Raw genomic sequence first — 22,863 nt, 5'->3', positions numbered from 1 at the left:
TATATGTGTAGTGATATCATGCAACAGTTGTATTATAGTATAATGCAACCACACTTCTAGAAAACCATGTTTGTGGTTTTTGTATGACCTAGAATTTTGCACACACTCTCTTCATCTCAATAATCAATCTACAAAAGAAAAAACTAATTTGCACATTATATATGGTCAAAATGAGTACCCTTCAACAATGAATCTAGACCGTACATTTGATGAATTTCAAAATCTAGTCCTTTATGACTTTAAGATCATTTTTTTCTTTTTTAATATTGTTAATCTAATGATAATAAAGTTATTTAAAAAATTTGGAAAGAAAAAAGATAATTCTAAGGCTTAGATCTAAGCATCTCACCAAAATGGACGGCCAATGTTAATTGGGCTAAAAAAATACTTTATAGGTTTGCTTTTTCAAAATTTTCTATTTTTGTGATTGTTCATTCGAATGAAAAGAGATTGTATTTTAAAGTTTGGATCAAACAAATGGTCCCAACATGGTTTTTTTAAGATTGTTGCATTACATTACTATATAACCGTTGTATGAAATCACTGACACACACACACATATATATATATATATATATATGGGATTAGCCTACTAGCTCATATGAACATATGAGCCCAACATCTCAGATTGAATCTGGGCTGATCTGATGATCACGAATGGTTTTTTTAAGATTGTTGCATTACATTACTATATAACCGTTGCATGAAATCACTGACATATATATATATATATATTTATGGGTGCGGTTTCTATAAGATTGCAACCTCAAACAATCCAATTAAGGCGCACCTTAAAAGTTTAGCATAACATGTAATTTTGTTTTAAAAAATTCTTAGTATTATCTTAAAATCTATTTTAATACCTAATCAAAAAATTTTAAATTCGAAAAATTGTTAAAATCAAGTAGATCTATAAATACATAAAAATCTTGAAAATGGACGGTCTAGATAATATGTTCCAAGATGCAATATTTCCGATATTCAAAAACTTTTTTTTTTCATATTCATAGATCACATTGCCGAGATGATTGATTAGAGGGCTTTTTCAACATTAAAACAATATTTCCGATAGATTTTTGAGGTGCATCTGTGATTCTACATTTTAAGGTTGCAACCTTATATAAACTTTTCCCTATATATATATATGTATATATAGATAATGCACACAAATCCTAATAATTCAAATTCAAGGACAATAATTTAGGAAAGATTTGAAAGGAGATATAATAAATGCATGAAAGGTCATTAAATTGATTATTTAATAAACGAAAGACGTAAAGGGAATAACGAAATTCAAGAAAATATTTTCTACTACAAACAAAAATCTTTAAATGCAAAATCGAGAGAATTCATACTGAATGCATGAAATGACATTAAATTGATTATTTAAGAAATGAAAGACAAAGGGAATAAGAAAATCCAAGAAAATATTTTCTACTATAAACAAAAATCTTTAAATGAAAGGTAGAAAAGACATTTTGTGTAAAAAAGTATAATGTTCAAAAATTTTAACAATTAAAAATCAAGGAAATGATTTTAGGGAAGATTTGAAGTAAGATACACTAAACTTCCTCAAAAAAAAAAGATACAATAAAGGAATGAAATGAGACAGAGGGCATTATGAAATCCAATAAAATATTTTTTTATTATAAATTACAAATTTTAAATGAAAATGAAAAGAAAAAAGCAAATATATACAATAATTCCATCATTACACTAGACTTTGAAATAATATATAATAATAAAAATCATAAATTATGTAGAATATTTGGAGGAGTGGATGAAGATCCTTTGTAGTCAAGGATTGAGATCCCCTTAAGTTAAGAATCGAGATCCCAATTAGGGGTCGAGATCCTGTGATAGGAGGAAACGATTACTGCTCAGGTTCTAGCTTCGGGATCGTGGCCACCCCTTGATCAAGATCCCCACAACTATGCTTCAATTACAACCACATTTAAGAAATCCATGCACTTTAAAATTCAAAGAATAACACTCTATTTAGGTCCCTTAACAAACTCTAACCAAAACTACATAAGGAGATTGAACATACTTAACACCATAGTTAACGGAATCTCTCACTAATTCTATGATTATGACAAAGAATCTTCATAGAACCCGTTTCTATGAAGTCAGGAATCTAGATTTCTTATTTTAGAAATATCGATTCCAACGCTTCCATTTTTTTATTGATTCTCGATTCTACATTTGTTGAATCTTGATCCTTCACTTGTTGAATTTGGATACACAAGTAATGTTACTCGATTTTGTTGTTTTCGAATGCAGATTCCTGAACATCAAGCACCACGGTTTGTAGATGCAAGAAACTACGAGTTAATGAAAAATCTAATCTCGCTTTCACCCTCATAAAATCTCGATCTCACATATTTTGGAATCGTAATACCAGAAAGCAAATACTAAAGTTTTAGGTTCATGACTTTTGGATTGATTAAAACATTTATTGTTTTGGATTTGAGTTATTTCAAAATTGGATTGGAGATGATTGTATCCAATAGTTCAAACATTTATTGTTTCCCATGATTCACATTTAAGTTATTTGGAAACTGAACTGGAGGCGATTGCCTCCCAAGCCAACCTTCACCTAGATCGGCCCCTAGAGTATCTCTTTCATCTTCGGCTGTCACACAGGAACTCCTCGCTGTAGAACCAATGGGGCGGAAAAGGGAAGAAACTGTAGCCTCCCCCTGCTCTCCCAACAAAAATGGGCCGCATCTCTCTCTGGGCAATATTCCCATTAATGTGTATAAAAGTCGTATATCGAAGGTCTTATATCTTTTTTTCCTTTAAATTACACTATGTAATCTTTTGCTATCATGCAATGACAAAATCTCTATCCACGTGTGTTATTTTATTAACATAGACTTCACAATACTCAATCTCCAGATGTAACAATGAAGACATACAAGTTTTTAAGAGATCTTGATCATAGAAAGCCAAAATTCGAGCTCCTTGTGCCTGGCTAACCACCATGGGACTTAGTTGCATTCCATGGATATACTTACTCAGATGACACCAAGAGTATGAAAGGTGGACGATGTGATCTAGCCAAGTATATACATTAAATTTTTTTTCTTCTTTGTTTTATTCATACTGGCAGGTGTCCAAAATACAACATTAATTTACAGAAATAAACCCTAATACAATCTAGGATCTTCACTTGCATGCCATTATAATTCTTACGTTCAAAGAAAATACAATACATGAGATAGCATTAAGAAACAAAACCATAATATCAAATTACTTTGTCAAGGGTTACCCAGAAGGACTTGATACACTGCACTCCAGGTTTCCTCCACTGATGGTGCATGGATCGAGGTCCTAACCTTGTCTAACAATTTGGGAAGCCTGGGCAAACCCTAATCTCTATGAGAGCATCATCAAACCAATCTTTGGAGATGCGGTCGACAAATCCATAGGTCTAGGCTGGCATGCCACCCCTTTTCTTTCGTATGGCCCTAGGACGTGGCACCCCTCCTTTTCTTTTCTTAGAGAGAGATGGGATGAGAGAGAATTTTGAGAGAGAAGGGCATGCAACCTTAGGGAGGAGAGAGGAGAGAGGTGTGTTTGCGTCTACCTATAAGATAGTGGGGTGAAGAGATATTAGCAACCTACTCTCTAGATCATCCATCATTATTAAAAGGAAGGTTCTAGAACCCAATGTTTTAAATGCGGCCGCATCAGGCATTATGCGCTGTCTAGCACATCATCACACATGACCGCATATGCAGTTTGGAGAGATGCACCTGCATGTGCGTCGCATCTCTCCACATCATAGCCGCATCTTGCATTGACCGCATCATACTTCATATGCGGTCCACCATTTTTTTCGAAATTGAACCCCTCGAGCAGGGCTAATAAGGTCATTTTGCCCTTCGAAAATGGAGGGAAAGGGTTTTTTTTATTGACCGCATCGTGGCGATGCACCCACATCTGGACCGCATCAAGCCTTATCGCCGCATCGGCCCCACCAACGCATACGGCTGCATCCCACATTTTAATACACTGCTAGAACTATTATCCCTCAATTTCCTTATCACATTTCCATCAAATATTTAATATATAAAAAATAAAGTGACATAATAGTGATTTTAATCAGTCTTCCGTTTTGAAATCAATCAAGTCTATTCACTTATATCATTCCATAATCTCTATCCCTTCTAGAAGACTTGTTCCACAAGTCAAAGAGAGAAAAGGAGTAGGTGGTGGGGTGTGCCACCCATGCGAGTCCCAAGTGGGCCCACATCTCCACCTCGATGGACCCTATATGGTGGGCCCCCATATCGTCTAGTAAATTTACAAATTAATAACAATCATTTTTGAGTCCATTTAATATTGTTCTCTTTATATGTATAAACTCAAGAAAATTTAATTTTGGCTATTTTAACATTTCTTTTTGCCAAAATAAAATGTATAGAGGGCTTTAAGAATTCATTTTAATATTCTAAAATTCACATAATACATATTTAAACATATTAAAATGAATTTGATGGGAATTGGATCCATTGGATTCATAAGGTAAGGATAAGAGAAATATATTGAGGCACTCCATCTATTTTAGAAACAGTGCATTACTATCATGTTCTCAAACTGACCCAATAGAAATCCATGACCCACAACCCATCGCAGGGGCTCATGATTGGTCCATCAAATCCAACCAATGAATGAAGACTATGCGATCCTTGTCCATAGATTTCAGGTTCCTTCCTGAAGACAAGTCTTGGTCATAGGACCTTCCAAGACAATCTAGTGTTGCAGGGAAACATCGCTTTTGCACATTTACACGACTTTGCCCCCATTGGGTTGCTTCCTTGATGGCTATATAGTGTATAAGCCATGCAATAGCAATAATGAGGATTTTGGCCCTTGTCATCTCTGGCCAACCATTGCATGTAGGGGTCGCACAGCCCCTCGGGCATCTCTCCGACCTCATCAAAGGATGACCCCACCATCAATGTTTTAAGAAACGGTTTGCCCAGCGCCTAGGTAGCTTAAACAAACAAACCGCACACCTCAACCCAGGCGGCCCCTACCTGGGCGGGTGTCACCCAGCACGAAAGGCATAGATCGAGGCGGGCTAGGCGGGGGTGCCCAACGCTCAGTTCTGGGTGGATGCCCAAGGCCGTCAGGCGTTTTTTGATTTTTAAATTCACCCAAAAGGGCAGAAGGGGTCATTTTGACCCCCAAATTTGTATAAAAACGTTATGGGGTTTATTTTTGAACCCCCAAAGTGAAAAAAAAATAGAAACCCTCAATCTCTAAATTTATTTCTAAGAATCTAAATTTACCCAAAAGAAACCTGAGATATGTGATATGTTTGTTATAAAAACGTTTGTTGCAAACTTGTGATATTTTCAAATGGAATAAATTACAAAATGTGACACAAATATATGCATATATGTGCATTTGGATCGCAAATATATAAAAAAATGCTAAGAATTTGCACCATAGGGTGCCCTGAGGTTTTGGGCGCCCGCCTAGGCGCTGGGCGCCAAGAAGGCCGCCTAGCGTTTTTTGAAACCTTGCCCACCGTAAAACTCTTATCAGTTGTGCCATATGCCAAGGGCTACAGGTTTTGGACATCAGCCCGAGCCTAGACTGTTGAAACTCAGGTGAGTCACAACATCAGAATGCCACACAGTCCATCCGGACTGTAATCCTTTGGTCCCTCTGGACCCCACTCCCATTGGTTTATCACATCATCTTATGGGAAGCTTTTAAGCATCAAATCAACTACTCTAAGTGGTACGCTTTTACAATAGAGGGGCTCAAGAAATTTGTAAAAGATCGTGAGAGAAACGTGGGAGATTAGGGTTCAAGTTCTCTCAATTTGGTAATAAAAGTAGTAAAGGTGTGAGGAAATTTTGACATAGTTTCTCATTGAATTTGTCACCAAATTAAAAGTGTCAATGAGATGATTTAATTGACTGATTTGATCCAAAAGTTACAGAGAAATCAGTCAACAAATTCTCATAAAAACTCATCAAAATCTCTTTAAATTTGATTAAAGATCTAGGCATGGAAAGCGTATACTTTAGGATCAATATGAACTCAATATCTCATGAAATAAGAAGGTAAAGGACCATGATACCTTGCTGTAACTGAAGAGTTACAGCCCACCAAAACCTCCATGGATGCATGGCTTGACGTGCGAAATTCTCCAAATTGAATCACTATGGAGCTATGGTTTCAACTCCAAGCTTATGTTGGAGCTTTAATGGAGCTCCAACCTCACTTTTCTCTGACCTATGTGCCACACTCTTCTTTTTTCTTTCTCAGTGTAGAATATTCTCACCAATGAAGAAAGAGAGAAAGAACCAAAGGAGGGACCTGGCACTCTATGAATGAATTGGTCACTTGAAATGGGCGATCAAGACCCCTATTTATAGGCTTGTGTAGTGGTTCCTTCTAAATGAGTTTGTCTTGGCCATTAATTCAAGTCATCTATGGGCTTGATCTATCCACTCATCACTTCTTATGCCATCTTAATGATTGCATGATATTTAACACCATTATCCTCTTAATAAACCCTACTCCAAATTTAGCTTCATTCGTAGATGCAAATTTATGTGAAATTCAATATTTTTCTAAAAGTGCCCATCCAATTTAATAAAATGAAATGAAGAAAGGCTATATAGGGGCAGTGCCCTTCTTGGAAATAAAATTTCTTTCTAGAAACGATTTTAATTTGAAATTGCCCCCTAGATCCATGTCATCAAGTGTGCATGTGCGACCAATTCTATGACACCACATATCATAGTTGGTGTCACCCCATCATCAACTCCTTGTAGTGATGATGTGGAGCCATGTCATGCATACATGGCACCCATTGGCCACATGAATGTCACCTGTGGGTCTTGGGGGGCTGTGTCCTCATTTGGGATTTTACCAAAATAAATTTCTAAAACGGAGCATTTGTTCCAAAAAAAAAAAAAAAAAAAACCCAAAAATTGTCCAAAACATGCTCTAATCATTTTATTCATTTTGGCATCATATAAAATTATTAATGAGGGAAATTAGGATCATATGGAGATGAATTGGGTAACAGAGCACTGGAATCCAAAGTCACTTTCTCAGAATGACCCACAATTTGTTGCAGGGGCTCATGCTTGGCGTATCAAAGTTAATTTAATATATGGCTCTGGACTTTCAAGTTACAGTGGATTACAGGTCCACCCCTGGGGACATGCACTCTTGTGGATGTGGGAGTCCTCTCTCGGCACATGTGCGTCTCTTTTTCCAGTGGATCGATTATAAAAGAGTGGTTTCCCATTTGCAACTATGTATGCATGTGCCATGAGAAGATTTGCTGTCAAGGATTTTGCTTATATCTTCTAAGAGCCTAACCTTCCCACACCAGGTTATTACTCTCAATTAGTTGAGCTCTTATCATACTCTAGGTTCCTCGACATCCTAGCCGTCACACTGTCAAAAGGTATAAAACAATTCAACTCTGATTCTAGATGTAACCCTCATCCCTCTCGATACAGTGCCTCTCATACTCAAACCAAGACACAAGGTGGTTGCGACTCTTGGTCCCAGTTTGCCAAGATCCTAGAGTCACATTGCTCTAGCTCAATCCCACTGTAAATAAGAGCTATAAAAATAATGGGGTAAAGGCCTTGAAAGGTCATAACTCCAACAAACTTGCCCTTAATGTAAACATTAGTGGCCCCCAATTCACCGCTGGAAGAAGAATACAGAAGCTACTTCAGTTCACGTTTTTTTGTTTTGATCATTCTTTGAAAGGTGGATGTGTACTTCGTGAAAGCGTGAACAGATTAATTGTATCTCATTTCTGGAACTAAACCTACCAAATTAATGAACTATTGAAGTATGGGTGTCATTTAATCTCCAGAGTTCCTTTAGCAAACAATTCATATTGAGTTATACATTTCTCAGTGGTGTCCGGAAATCGATCTGTAGAACATGCAGAATGCGGAAGAACTCTCTTTGATGGCTTCTTATTTGGGCAAGGACTTAGAATTTTTTGACTGAATAAGTAGCTATTTATAATTTAACTTTGTAAATGATTTATCAACTTGTGTAAGATTTACCTTTTGAGAATCTGAGATTAGATCTGAAGAAATGACCAGCTTACGTGGCTTTCCTACCTCTGCAACTAAACTAGCCTCCCCAGCTTCAGTATGCCAAGCAGATTGTTTCTTGGATAGTATCTTCAAAGCTTGGTGATTTTTCATTACAGAGGATCTCATGGTATCCATCTCCAACTCCAGGCCAGAAGGTACTATCCCATAGGCTGTCTAATCAAGTGTCCTATCCTCATATTCTGGAGATGGAATATCCCACTGATCATCTAAGAATATTGGCTGACTGACATCTACATCTTAGTCTAATCTCTCATATAAGCTGAGCAAGGGACATTAGTACTTGGAAGGTCAATTACAGAGAGGGGCCCTCTCTTGTCAAAGTGATGAGGGCTATCTTTATCCACCTCTTATTTTGTGATATTTAATAGTTATTTATGCTGAAAATTCATCCAACTCTGGCTCTAAAAGAAAACTGATCAACTTGGCCAATATTCTTCTCCAGCTCGTCATTTACTTCAGTGGACTTGTAGAATTGGTATTGAAGCTCATTTTTGCCCAATTCTGTAGTTTGGCTTGTCTAGCAGCTTGCCACTGTCGAGAGGCTATTGTTTATGCCACTTGTTTTTGCAGATGGAAGAGTGAAGACACCCCTCAGTCCCACAGTTGGTGGTGGCTCTGGCTTGAGGCCATTTGGCATGGCACATGGCCTTGGGAGCAGCAGTGACATTCAGATGTTTCAGTCTTCACCGCACTCATCAAGTGGAGTTGTGCACAGCTTTTCTTTGGGCAGTATAGGGCAGATGCTTCATGATAGTAGCGGTGGTGGGTCCTTCTGGACGCCTAATAGGAGCCAGATGCGGCTTCAGAGCAGAAGATCACAGTCAAGAGAAGACCTCAATTCTTCATTGGCTGAGGCCCACATGGTGAAGGTGTAGTAGGTTGTCTCTGCATTGCACAGGTATATTCTTTCACTACCTTCCTCTGTTTCCAAATTGTAAAATTTAAAAATGAAGCAGAGGTGCAAATTTTGCTGTTCATAAGATTTGGGATGGCTATCATCATTCTTTCTGTATTACGTGGTTCTCCAGCAATATAAATCGGCCCAATATCATCTTCATCCTTATAGTTGATTTACATGCCTTCTGGGTTTGTTTTGTTTTCCCTCGGTCTAGTATTCTCTTTTATTTCTCTTATTTTAAACAACTGTACTTGAGCTCCAAATGGTAGGTTTACAGCAATATCTGTAAATACGAGCTTCTGGTGCCTCGTAAATATGGGGACCTTTGCCTCTTCTTTTCTCCCTCCTTTCCAACTCTGATGTTTTTAATTTGTAGTTTCCCTTTGCTTCTGTCTTGAATATCTTTAGTTGTAGTTCCTGTTATGTTTGAATCATGTGCCCTGTATAGTAAATTTATCCATTTTTCTTTAGTGATGCGGCATATATAACAAAAGTGATTGCTGCATCAACAGCATGATGGAAACATATGTTGAATGGTTGTTGGTGCATTGTATTTATCAAGATGGGAGATGATCGAGAGGCCTCTCCTGGGTGGTTCTGTGAAGCATTAGATGAATGGACTGGTTCATTGTGGATTGGTGACATACCATTGTGACCAAAGTTACTTGAACTTGATTACTCCTACAGCAGTTCCTTATGTTTGTTGGGATGTGAGCAAGAGGATGCATGCACATGTACGTGCACAGAAAAGTATTGGTCGAAGAATGAAATTGTGGATTATTAACGTTAGATGCATTACTTGTACTGATTTGTACGCCCTAGCAGGATAAGCTCTGCTTGGTCCCCTGGTTTGGCCGTGCAATATAGGCTGCTACTTGTGCGCGAGTAGATAAGAAGGCTGCTTTGCTCACATGCGGGAGTTTGTGAATTTGCTCTTAACAAAAGGTGGAATAACTTCCTTCATTAGCTACTTTAATGATTCGTTGAGTCATGCGATGGAGTTCGTTTCATGCAACTAGAACCTGTAGGAAGTTGGACAGATTGGATGGAAGTGGAAAGTGGGTATGGATGGAATGGAAGTGGAAAGTTGGTGAAGAAAAAAGAGGGCACAAATGGTTCCTCTCTTTTAGATGAAAATGGGTAGATGGAAGAAGTGGAAAGTGGGTGAAGGAAAAAGAGGATGACAAATGGTTTCTCTCCATTGTCAATCTCCCTCGAGTTCAAATACAGGAGCTTAGAGGTATAGAAAATATCTCAAAGTTATCAGAGAGATTTACATGGGTATTCCACCCAAATATCCGTTATTAAAATACCTCTCAATAGTCTGTTTTTATGCTCGTACCGGTTTTTTATTTTTATTTTATTTTTCCACCAATTGTCCCAACTTTGGACCCATCAAACTTTCGATGTAGTTCTCCCAAACTTTAGTGCAATCGGGACAACTTCAGACGTTTAAGGCCTGAAGTTTAGTTTATTTGCAACACTCTACAATTGGGAAAACTAGGTTATTTAAGTAGAAAATAGCCTAAACATGGTGCCCTGCCGCATATTTGTCATCAAATCTGACCTCCAAAGATTCATCGTAATGCATGCCTTGAAATCTTCATCAGCTGCCACTGTAAGTAAACTCCCGTGGCACATGCATATCTCAATCTGGATTTTTGAAGCTAGATTAATTATCTTTTAAACAAATTGCAATATTGCAATTCCAAGTGTTCCATGTGTTGGAAAACCTTTAAATCAATAATTTAAGCTTGAAAGAAAAAATTAGGGCTTCTAATTCTAAAAATAGTATATATTTTAGATGATCCATTTTGCCTTAAAAACAATTGTTCAGAGATCTTGGGGATTTGTATTATTTTTTGAGTTTCAAAATTTATTGTCAATGTTGGAAATTAATTTTAGAGCCATTATGAAGATTTCGAATGCCGAAAGTGCTCTTCGGCTGAGAATTTGAGGTGAGGCTTTATTTTCTTTTTATAAATCCTAGGCCTTGTAAAAACTTCATCCTTTAAACAAATCACAATATCCAAGGCATCTGAGCAATATTAAAGCAATTATTAGCCAGCCAAGTTTCGAACAATGAATAGCCAATAACCAGTTCTGCTACCCCAGAATAAACTGGGAGCAGAGACGCAGACACGAGATGTAATTGCAAAAAAAAGGCGAGTCGACTGTTACGCTGGCTGGGTGCCGAGAGAGAAGCATGCCATGTTATTGGTTTGCACGGCAAGAGAGGAGGCCTACACCATCGAGAGATGTCTTATAGGCAAGTAGAGAGAGCATTGGTGGCTCCTTGAATGTTATTAAATGGTGTAAGAGAGAGCAAATGATCTTTTAGTTCTTATTTACCCTTTGGATTAAAATTCATGATCTTTGTGTTCTGCCAAATTTGAAGATTTCATTCAGTCACACCCTCCAAGAAGCTAACGATGCTGCTGATGATCTCGCTAGGAATGGAGTTACCCTTCCCTCTTTTGCAAATTCTTGACGCTTTGATTCTAACTTTTTAATCTTATACTCTTGAAGTATTTTTATAATAAAAACTCATAACATTTTTCAAAAAAAAAAAGAGAAATCACTGGGGCTACCTCCTAGGCAAGCTGAGAGAGAGAAAAAGTGGCCACTGGTGGTTCCTCATACGGAAGCTTTATGTGCATAGTAAAACGAGGCACCGGTGGACCGTTGCAATGAGTAGCAAGTAGTGTTTGTGAGCGCTTCCCTTTTGCAACTATACATAAATATAGAGCGAGTAAAGCATATGCTACTGCGGGAGAGCTATTTGGGATATCTTTTTGTAATCAAAACTTTATGATCCACCTAATTATCATTAGATGATTATTTTTAATGAAAACAAAATTTATCAGTATTTTTAATGAAAATTTAAATTTGAACTTCTTGAACATCTAGATCCTTTCGTCCAGAAATTTGACAGCTTTTGTGCAATCTGAGTTGTCATTTTTTCTTTTGGACATTGGTTTCGTGAGTCAGGCGACTCACCTATTACCGTGTGATCCCTTGTCTATCTAACGTTCATCTTGCATTCATCTTAAGATGGATGTCAAAAAATGCTACGTCCAGTAATTGTTAAAATGGATGGTGAAGAAAAGAATTAAAAAAGTAGCATTTATATTTTTTGAAAAAAAAAAATTTAAATTTAGATCATTGTCATGGTTGAGATTATCGAACAATAAAATTTTGGATCGAATATACATCTTTGAGATATATCTTGTAGGGAGACTTCACAAAAATAGTACGAGTCCGCTGACTCACCATATACCTTTTCTTTTTATTTTTAGGTAGGTATACTAGGAGTTAATTTTTTTTCTTTGAGGTTGGTCGTTAGGTTCTAGAAATTACATCCCCTAATTTGGGATCTAAGAAATGTTCCCAATATGAATTTTGCTTGAGGGAGTAGATGTATATTATGGTTCCACAAGAGTAGAAAATCTTTTTGCTAAATATTATGCAATTGGGCGCCCTAAGTTCTCGCCTCACTTGCTCGGGATACGGAAGTCAAATGTTTTTTGTGTGACAGTGTTAGTATTTTTGGTTTTGAAAAATACTTATGTATATTTCAAAATAACAACATGATTTTTGTGATTTTTTCTAATCTGTACTTCATAGATAGAGAAAGATGTGGCTTTTTTGTCCTACAATGAAGATGGGAGAGTAAATTGAATAATATTTAAATGTATGCATGTGGGGATGGTGCATGTGCGGAGCACATGAAGCGTGCGATGCGCTCATGGGCGAGGGAGTAGGTGCAAGGGCACTTGATGACGCACTTTTTACTTTGTACGCTTGCATCGGCGATGCTCGCCTAAGCACATGTCCAGGTCCAGCTCGAGGCTGGATATCTTTTTGTGAGCATGGATTGTGTGTGTCATCCAACGGTCATCTAGCCGAGGCGTAATGACACACTTTGTACTTTGCACGCTCGCATAAGCACTACTCCCCAGAGCGTGTTTACAAGTCCAACTTGAGGCTCGATATCTTTTTGTGAGCATGGATCGTGTGGGTCATCCAACAGTCATCTAGCCATTGAAGAAAAGAGGCTTGTAACAACAGCCATCGAAGTTAAGTTGTGTGGGTCATCCAACGTTCATCTAGCCATTGAAGAAAAGGAGGCTGTCATCTAGCCATTGAAGAAAAGAGCCTTGTAATAGCAGCCATTTAAGTTGTGTGGGTAGAGATTAAGTTGTGTGGGTCATCCAACGGTCATCTAGCAATTAAAGAAATGAGGCTTGTAACAACAGTCGTTGAGATTAGGGGTGTGGATGTAACTTGTGATTGTTGGTGGTTCATGTAACTACCACTACAGTAAATGTGTAGCCTCCTTGTAACTCTATAGTAAGGGCCCTTCTTCCCAAACAAAAATAGGCTTTTGTATTATCTCTCAACATATATTTTTTTTGTGAATTCTAGGGAGAATAAAGTGAACTCTTTGTACTCATTTTTCATTCTTTCTCTCTCTAAACAATTCTACACTTGGGTGTCTAATGTGGGTTTCCAAGCTTGGGGCCTATAGAGTTTGGAACATCAAAAGAAACCTCTTTGTTTTCCTGTATCCCATGGACGATTTTTCCTTCTTATGTACACCTATTACAGTATCGAAAGTGGGAAAATATCGTCTTGAGATAGTGTTCTTGCATGCCTGAAAACAAGAAGACTTTAGGCTTCAATTTGTTTAATCTATACGCTATTTCACCCAACAATTCCCAACAATTCAAGACGGTATTTTATGGGTGGTGAAAATAAGGAGACTGTCAGGACATCCTTGAAAGTCATGAACCATGATTTTACAAGGCTAGAGTGCTTCAATAGATTGAATATAAGAGATGGCAACAAAAGATCCGTTTTTGCTCACTACTCTCATAGTGGCTTACATGGTAACTGAATCAATGCCTACACCTTTACCTCAATTTGATGATTCCAGTGAGGAGCAAACTCAATCCTACAAAAGGTGGATGGAGGATGACTACATTTACAAAGGATATATCCTCAATGCTTTGGCGAATCCCATATACTATATGTACGCATCCATTGCCATGGCGAGAGAGCTATGAAAGCTTATAGAAACCAAATACATCTCTGAAGAATATGGTAACAAAATGTTTTTTATTTTGAAGTTTCTAGACTTTAAATTCATTGAAAACAAGTCATTATTTTTTCAAGTATATGAATTGCAACTTATAGTTAATGAACTTCAATATTGTGGAATTCAATTAGATGAATTTTTTTGAGTAGGCTCTATATTTCACAAACTACCCCCATCTTGAAAAGAGTATCAAAAGAAAATGAAACATAAGAAAGTGGACCTTGATTTGGCTCAACTTCAAAGATATCTTTGAATTGAAGAAGAGAATAGATTACGGGAAAATGAAGATGAAACAATGAATTTTCATACTAAGGCAAACCTTGTTGAGCAAAAATCAAGTGCTCAATATAACAAGAAGTCTTTCTTTCTTAAGGTCTATAATGATAATTCTAAGGATTAGAAGTCTTATGCCAACATAAATAAAAGAAAATTCTCATGTTTTGTATGTGGAAAGTCTAGATATTTCTCAAGAGAGTGTCGACACCGAAAGGGGCTAAAAAGGCCTAAAGCACAAATGAACATGACCATTGATAAACACTTTGTAGCAATGGTCACATAAATAAGCATGATCAATAAATAAATGGATGGTGAGTCAATATCAGCGCTACCATTCATGCTTTTAACAATAAAGATCTATTTAAGACCTTTGAACTAGTGATTGATGGAAATTCGGTTCAACTTGGAACACAAGATATGGCAAAAATGCTTGAAAATGGTACAATGGAACTAAAATTTAGTTTGGGTAATGTTCTTACCTTGGAAAATAAGTATTACGCACCAGATATGAGAAGAAACATTGTGTCAGGATATATCTTGAACAAAAAGGGCTTTAAAATGGTCATTGGGTCTGATGAACTCATTTTGACAAAAAATGGTATATTTGTTGGTAAGGGTACTCTTGTAATGAGATATTTAAGTTTAAATTAGTCAATGAAATAAATAAGTCTCCTGTTTACATTGTGACTTCTTATAATGTGTGGCATGGTAGATTAGGATATGTTGACTATGCTTCTATTAAATCATTAGTTAAGTTAGGATTGATTTCTAATTGTGATGATTTGTCTAAACAAAAATATGAAGTATGTGCTCAAGCTAAAATAACTAGAAAACGATTTCCTTCAATAGAAAGAAAGAGTGAATTGTTAGGAATTATATAGTGATATATGTGATCTAAATAATATTCTAACTAGAGGTGGTAAAAGATATTTCATTATATTTATTGATGATTTTTTTTTATATATGTTTATGTTTATTTGCTTTAGACCATATTTTTATATTTATCAAGTTGATTCTAATCAAAATCACATACTAAATTCAACACCTATAGTCTCAAATGTGGAGGAAGATTCAACATCACTGAGTGAAGCCTTGGCATTTCAAGACATAATATTTTGGAGAGAAGCTATAAATAATGAAATTGATTCCATAATGGCAAATAAAACTTGAAAATTAGTAGATCTTTGACATAGTTCAAAAACCATAGGTTGTAAATGGATATTTAAAAGAAAACGTAATGCTGATGTTTCATTAATAAATATACAGCAATATTAGTAGCTAAAGGATTTAAACAAAAAGAAGGAATCAATTGTTTGACACATATGCACTTGTGACAAGAATTGCTACTATTCCATTGCTATTAGCAATAACCTTTATCAATCATCTGGTCATATATTAAATGGATGTACAAACCGCTTTTTTAAACAGTGACAAATGAAGGAATCTATATGGAACAACCTGAAGGGGTTGTGATGCCAGATCATGAGAATAAAATTTGTAAATTAGTTAAATCTCTTTATGGACTTAAACAAGCACCTAAACAATGACATAAGAAATTTGACAATTTGTTGATGTCAAATGATTTTAAGAGAAATGATACTAATAAATGTGCATATAGTAACTAATTAAATTTTGTGTCATAATTTGTCTATATATAGACGATATGCGTATGTTTGATTCTAATCTAGAAATTGTGGAGGAAACTAAAAGATTCCTCACATTTAACTTCAATATGAAGGACTTAGGAGAGACTGATGTGATATGTGATATTAAAATAGTGAGAAAAGAAAACAATTAATCTTGATTGAATCTCACTACCTTGAGAAAATGCTCAAAAAGTTTTAGCATACTCATAGTAAACCAGTCTCTATCCCGATAGTTCCTCATATAAAGTTGAAGAAAAATGATGGGATATGTATATCTCAAATTGAATATGCTAGGACAATCCATAGTTTAATGTATGCAACATGCAACACGAGGCCTGAAATTGCAAATGCGGTGGGAAAACTAAGCAGATATACAAGTTGACCAAATAGATCGCATTGGTATGTAATATCTCGAGCACTAAGATACTTGAACGGAGCTATCAATTATGACATACAATATGTGGGTTATTCCGGAGTGTTGAAAAGGTATAGTTATGCTAATTGGAACAAAGAAATCCAAAATTCACTATCAATATCTAGATGGAATTTTTACACTAGCGAGTGGTGTGATATCATGGGGGTCAAATAAACAAACGTGTATTCCATGCTCTATGGAGTCATAAATTATTGTTTTAAACTATGCCTGTAAAGAGACAGAATAACTAAAGAATTTGTTACGTGATATTCTCATATGGCCAAAACTAATACCCACGATCATAGTGATAATCAAGCTACTACAGTGAGAGATAGTAATGATGTACATAATGGAAAATCTAAATATATTGCGAGAAGGCATATCTCCATTGAAATGTTAATTAGTTATGGATGGTTAGGTGCCTCGATCTCGCCCTCCGGACCCTTTTGGGGATCAAGCGGCATGTGTCTGGGGTTTCGAGGGAAGACTCGGGTTGTTTTTGAGATCGCTCTCTCGGGAACCTCGTTCAAGAACAGGGGTAGGTGTTACCAACCGATGAGAGATGAATTTAAGGTGGGTTTGGGACTTACTCAAGCTAGCTTGCATGGGCCCCCTCTTAGATTACGAAGAAAGCCCCCCAGTAATAAAACTGGTTCAGAATCGCCTCCCTTAGCTTGTATTCTTCTTGTTTTATGCAATCACACACATATGGCAAAGGTAATAAGACAGGTGGGTCAGACCTCACCCTTTTCCTCTTTGATGAACATAAACAAGCATGCGCATTCAAAAAGAAAAATAAGAGAAGACAGACGGGGAGAGAAGAATTCGACTGAGCAGGAGGATCAGAGCGGTGACTAAGCTGGTGAATAATTGGTCTGACGTGGTAGTAAAACGAGCTCGATAACTAAGACAGGCTCACAGGATTACTACTAGACGTTATTACCAGTACCAACTAACTAGGCACGATGGTTAGTTTGTCGTGGCAATAAAGTGGGCCAAGTAATCTTACCACAACAACATTACGGTTGGACGACAAGATTGCCATGAGAGGCTAACCTCAATCCCTCTTAATCGAATGAAAGAGTAACAGGATGATGCTGATGAGGAAAGCATAAGAAATGAAGTAAGAGATGAAGGGAACAGAAGGAGGGAGGGAGAAGAAAGGAAGAGAAGAGTATGAAAGGCGGGAGAATAAAAGAGAGAGAAGGAAGGAAGACACAGTCGGCGTTAGGCATTGTCGTCTGTGTTAGAAGGAAGAGAGAGAAAATACAGTTGGTGCTACGCTTCACCGACTGTGTTATACAGAGAAGAGGAGAGAGAAGATGTAGTCGGTGCTAAGCTTCACCGACTGTGCCTGAAGAAGAGAGAGAAAGCACAGTCGGTTCTAGGCTTCGTTGACTGTCAGAAGAAGAGAGAGAAAATACAGTCGGCGCTAGGCTTCACCGATTGTGGCAGAAGATGACAGAGAAAACATAGTCGGTGCTAGGCTTCACCGAATGTCAAGAAAAGAGAGAGAAAATGCAGTCAGTGTTAGGCTTCACTGATTGTGTCAGAAGAAGAGAGAGAAATTACAGTTGGCGCTAGGCTTCGTTGACTGTCAGAAGAAAAGAGAGAAAACGTAGTCGGTGCTAGAGAGACCCAATCGGCGCTAGGCTTGCACCGGTTGTGATGAAAGAGAAGCAAGAGAGAGAGATCGAGCTGACACTAGGCTTCGTCGACTGTGACAGAAAAGGAGAGAGAAAAATCCAACTGGCGTTAGGCTTCGCCGACTGCAACAGAAGAGGAGAGAGAGAAATCTAGTCGGCGCTAGGCTTCATTGACTGCAACAGAAGAGAAGGAGAGAGAGAAATCCAACTAGCGTTAGGCTTCACCGACTGGCTTTAGAAGAAAAGGAGAGAGAGAAATCCAACAGGTGCTAGGCTTCACCAACTGCAACAACAGAGAAGGAGAGAGAGAAATCCAGCCGATGTTAGGCTTCATCGACTGCAACAGAAGAGAATGAGAGAGAGAAATCCAGTTTGTGCTAAGCTTCACCGATTAGCTTTAGAAGAGAAGGAGATGAAGATGAGAAGAAGACAGACAGAGTAGAAATGAGAAACATGGGAGAAGAGAGAAAGAGATAGATACGAGACAAAGGGGAGGAGAGAGAAAGAGATAAATATGAAAAAGAGAGGAGAGAGAAAGAGGGGAGGAGAGAGAAAGATATAAATATAAGAAAGAGAGGAGAGAGAAAGAGGAGAGGAGAGAGAAAGAGGAGAGGAGAGAGAAAGAAGGGAGGAGAGAGAAAGAGAGAAATGAGAAAGAGGGGAGGAGAGAGAAAGAGAGAGATGAGAAAGAGGGGAGGAGAGAAAAAGAGGGAAGGAGAGAGAAAGTTACTTGACTGTAAGGTATCAACCCCTTTTTTCTCTCTCCTCTCTCTCTCTCTCTCCCAGGCGTACCCAAGAACTTCAGCAAGAATGGAAATTTTATTGAATCAATGAAAAATGAACCGAAGGTTGTTACAATTTAGCTTTGCATGTTTATATAGAGTTGGGCTAAAACGTGGGTGTACGCCCAAAAACTAGCTAGAAATGAAGATAATTACAATTTAATTGAATTTAAAGAATTTCTAAAAATGGGTGTAAAAGGACTGTTTTGCCCTTACCTAACAATGTGCAGAATTTCAGAACAGTCCTTGCTACTGCCCGAGAACTTGCATGATTTTTTGTGGCTGACCCGGGGTCGTTTTGATGCCTGTTTGATCAAAAGATTATTGTTTTCTGGTAGGGCTAGGCATGACGATCATTTTGATACCAACTTCGAGCCATGAATCATGTTTTTGAGCCATGATCATGAAACTTAAATTTTGGATGAATCTTGAAAAATTTGGATCGATTGTGTGCTCGTTCCTTGATGTTTCTTCATGATTTCTTCATTGAATCACACTGAGCATGCCATCACGATCACGTTGTAACAAATGTAGCTTGATTTCGTGTCCGGATGAAGATTTTGTCATCTTGAGTTGTTGACAGAAATTTTGAGATCCGACGGCCAGAATTTATAGCAGCTTTGATGCCTTCATGTGTTAAATCCAACCTTTCATCATGCTCGAGGTTCGGACCAGAGATAGCCTCGGACCTCACACACATAATGTAATTGGTTTCGTGCCGATCGAATATGTGTGAGTCGTGATCTGGCTGCTCGAATGAGGCGTGCTGCTGTTGAATTTTCTGCAACTTCCTTCATGGATCAGCGACTTTCATTTACTCTCTGCTCGGGTGTAGTCATGGGGCGTAACACATATCGAATTACTCGTCTTGATGAGACAAACACGCTCACCAAATTTGAGAGCGATTTCAACTTGGAACGAGTGAGTTATAAGCCCTGAAAGTGACTGCTCATAATTGTAAAGACAACATCATTTAATGGTATTTTGATGCAGTGAAGCCACACAGGAATAGTGTCGGCCTACTCTTTTTTGGTATTTTACCCATAATTTTGTTTTGGAGTGCCTGATTAAGTTGAAACTTGACCCATAGGGGTTTTTGATCGTGCCAGATCTAATGGCAGTGGTCCCACAGTTGTTTGATGTACCAAAAGTATGGATCTAGTATAGAGTCCATTTCAGGGCGTTAGAGGCCAATTTCATTGAAATTGTTTCTTTGTGTTCACTTCCTTAGACATGTTTAATCACGGTGAAACTTGACAGGTGGTCTTTTGAAGTGCTTATGAAGATCTTGACCAATTCTGGTGCCATTATGAGACTGTTGGGAATTTCCACTGTTTTGTTGGCTTTATTGACCTACTTGCCCCACCAAATGTTGTGCTTCAAGAGAATTGAGAAGGACAATCATTTGGAAAATTTCCTTCAGCTTTTGCTTTTTTTCTTCCTAGTTACAGAACCACAAGAACGCCGAGGAGATTCACGTAATGATGTAACTCAGATGCCCAGATGTAGGGATGCATTGTTCGTGGGTCCATCCGCGGAGACTTTAGGGGGAGAATAATTTTTTGAGGGATCTTGTTGAAGTCCTCACCCTCGTTGATTTTGAAGCTGAGGATTTTGTACGGACCTCGTCAGTCAGAATCAAGCCTGTCTAGCACTTGAGTGTCATGTTGAAGGGCATTGTTCCCATTTGGTCCGGGTTCGTTTGTTTGGTTTTGGTTGGCGTTGTTTGCTGCTACACTAAGTTTGCTTTTGACTATTAGAGTACCACTGTAGGTCTCGTCTACCGGGTCCAGTAGGGGGCAGTTTTATTAACCGATCCAGAAGGTCTGGGCTTACCAGTTAGGCGAGCTGAAGTCTCTGACAGGTTTCACCCTGACTTTGTTAGTTTCTTGCCTTTGTAGTGTTTGTTTCTAGAGATTGTTTGTGACCTCGTGGGAATAACGTTCTACCTCATGAGACTTGTCGTGCCGTCTTGGTGAGTCTTTTGTCTTTCGAGTCCTCTTGCAACTGGACTCAGGTTGTCGTAATCTTTTCCTTGAAGCTCATAGTTTTGGAGTCCTGGCATGGTGACACCAGGGATTTTCTTCTTTTGATTGAGGGATGAAGTCGCCTGTTGAGATGAATGCTACATCAACCTGTTTATTGATCAAAGCGTCCTTTGCAGATTTTCACTTGAACTTGGGAAGTGGCGCCGTAGAGAAGGTTTTCACCAACTTCTTTTTTTTATTTTGGGGCACTTTTACCCATGACCTTTCTTCCATGTTCACCCTTTTCATCCATTTTTACTCATGATGCCCTTTTGGGTTTTCATCATGCTCGATTTTTACTCACGGAACTCTTTTACTCATGGTTTCATGACCATGCCCGTCTGTCACTTTTACTCATAGCGTTCCCTTGTTAAGGTATACACCATGCCCATTATTTCGTCATTTTTTTTTGTGAAGGCATGTTTGAAGTCATGCCTTAAGGACCTGTGTGAAACAATTTAGCATCATGCGGCCATGACATGCACTATTGTTTAAGGTCATATAGCTGGACCGTGGTAGTGATGAATGACAGTTTGTGGAGGCCATGGAGTGAGTATGGTGGTGGTTTGACTCACTTGGGGAAATGGTGCCCCACTAACTTACAATGAGTTTGGATGGTGGGATGATTCGCCATTTTGTTAGAGAGGGTGAGACTCACTTAGGATGATGAAAGGAATAAGCACATTGGGGAGGTAATGAAGGTGGCACGTGCACACTAACAGGTAGGTTAGGGAAGGCATGCGTGAAAGTGCACGTAAAGGCGTGTGCACGTATGTGAGGGCGAGTTTATGGTCATACCTCCTGGACCTGTGCAAAGCAGTTTATCGTCATGCTGCCAGGACGTGCACTATGGTTTAAAGTCATACAGTTGAACCGGGGTTATGCAGTTTAAAGTCATACAATTAGGACCGTGCAGTTTAAGGTCGTGCAACTAGACCTCCGCTACAATTTAAGGTCATATAGTTTGGACCATGGTTAGGCAGTTTAAAGTCTTACAATTAGGACCGTGCAGTTTAAGGTCGTGCAACTAGACCTCCACTACAGTTTAAGGTGATATAGTTTGGACCATGGTTATGCAGTTTAAATTCGTACAACTAGGATCGTGCAGTTTAAGGTTGTGCAACTAGACCTCCGCTACAGTTTAAGGTCATATAGTTTGAACCATGCAGTTTTTAGGGTCGTGTAATTAGACCTGGGTTGTGCAGTTTAGGGTTGTGCTTCTGGACCTGGGCTGTGCAGTTTAGGGTTGTGCAGCATGGACCAAGGCTGGGTAGTATAGGGTCTTGCAGCATGGACTGAGGCTGGGTAGTATAGGGTCATGCTGCACGGACTCAGACTGTGCAGTTTAGGGTAATGTAGCATGGACCAAGGCTGTGCAGTTTAGGATCGTGCAGCACGGACCAAGGTTCTGTAGCACGGACCAAGGTTGCGCAGTTTAGGGTCGTGCAACTCGGCCTAAGGCTGTGTAGTTTATGGTCGTGCAGCATGGACCAAGGTTGTGCAGTTTAGGGTCGTGCAACTAGACCAGGCTGTGCAATTTAGAGTTATGCATTTTAGGGTCGCTGGGCATGGACTAATACTTGAGTCATGACCCGAGTTTGACTCATTCTGGCCCATCGTCATTTGGATTCCCTTTGACGCGACTGGGATTCCCAGTTTGTGAGGGGTGTTTGAGGGTAGTGCAGGCTATATAAGGGGGGCAAGACCCCCTTTTCTTCACTTTTCACCAAGGGTAAAAAAAACTTAAACAAAATTTTTCTTTAACAGTTAGGAGAGGGTGCCCAGTTGACGTTCTGGCAAGCAGTGGGATTCCCGGTGGTTTTTACAGGGAAGGCCTTCGGCAAGCAGACTTGGCCAAGAATTTGGTGAAGTTGCCGAGGAAGGTTTTAGCACAAAGGACTTTCCGGTGGAGGGAAGAGCTCTGACTATGGTATTTTGAAGGTGAA

The 22,863-nt window shown here is 38.5% G+C and overlaps 1 protein-coding gene across 8 annotated transcripts in view; it reads left to right on the top strand.

The window, feature by feature from the left end:
* The window catches only part of LOC18425482 (GDA1/CD39 nucleoside phosphatase family protein), a 117,837-nt gene that overhangs the window by 12,282 nt on the left and 82,692 nt on the right, over positions 1-22,863 (top strand). For 4 of the 8 annotated variants that reach the window (XM_088849993.1, XM_088849997.1, XM_088849994.1 and 1 more), the window contains exon 3: positions 8,697-9,024. In XM_088849993.1, coding sequence (XP_088706119.1) covers positions 8,697-9,001 — 305 coding nt within the window. In that variant the 3' untranslated portion in view covers positions 9,002-9,024. Of the gene's footprint in view, positions 1-8,696; positions 9,025-9,495; positions 11,597-22,863 lie in introns of those variants that run through there. The other 4 variants (XM_088849995.1, XM_020662042.2, XM_088849996.1 and 1 more) reach the window with 2 other exon arrangements.

This window comes from Amborella trichopoda, chromosome 10 (assembly GCF_054954075.1).
Source record: "Amborella trichopoda isolate Santa Cruz 75 chromosome 10, AtrichopodaSantaCruz75HAP2 v2.0, whole genome shotgun sequence".
Taxonomy (NCBI): Eukaryota; Viridiplantae; Streptophyta; class Magnoliopsida; order Amborellales; family Amborellaceae; genus Amborella; species Amborella trichopoda.
Note: the sequence above shows the minus strand (reverse complement) of the source record. Positions and strands in the feature narration are given on the sequence as shown.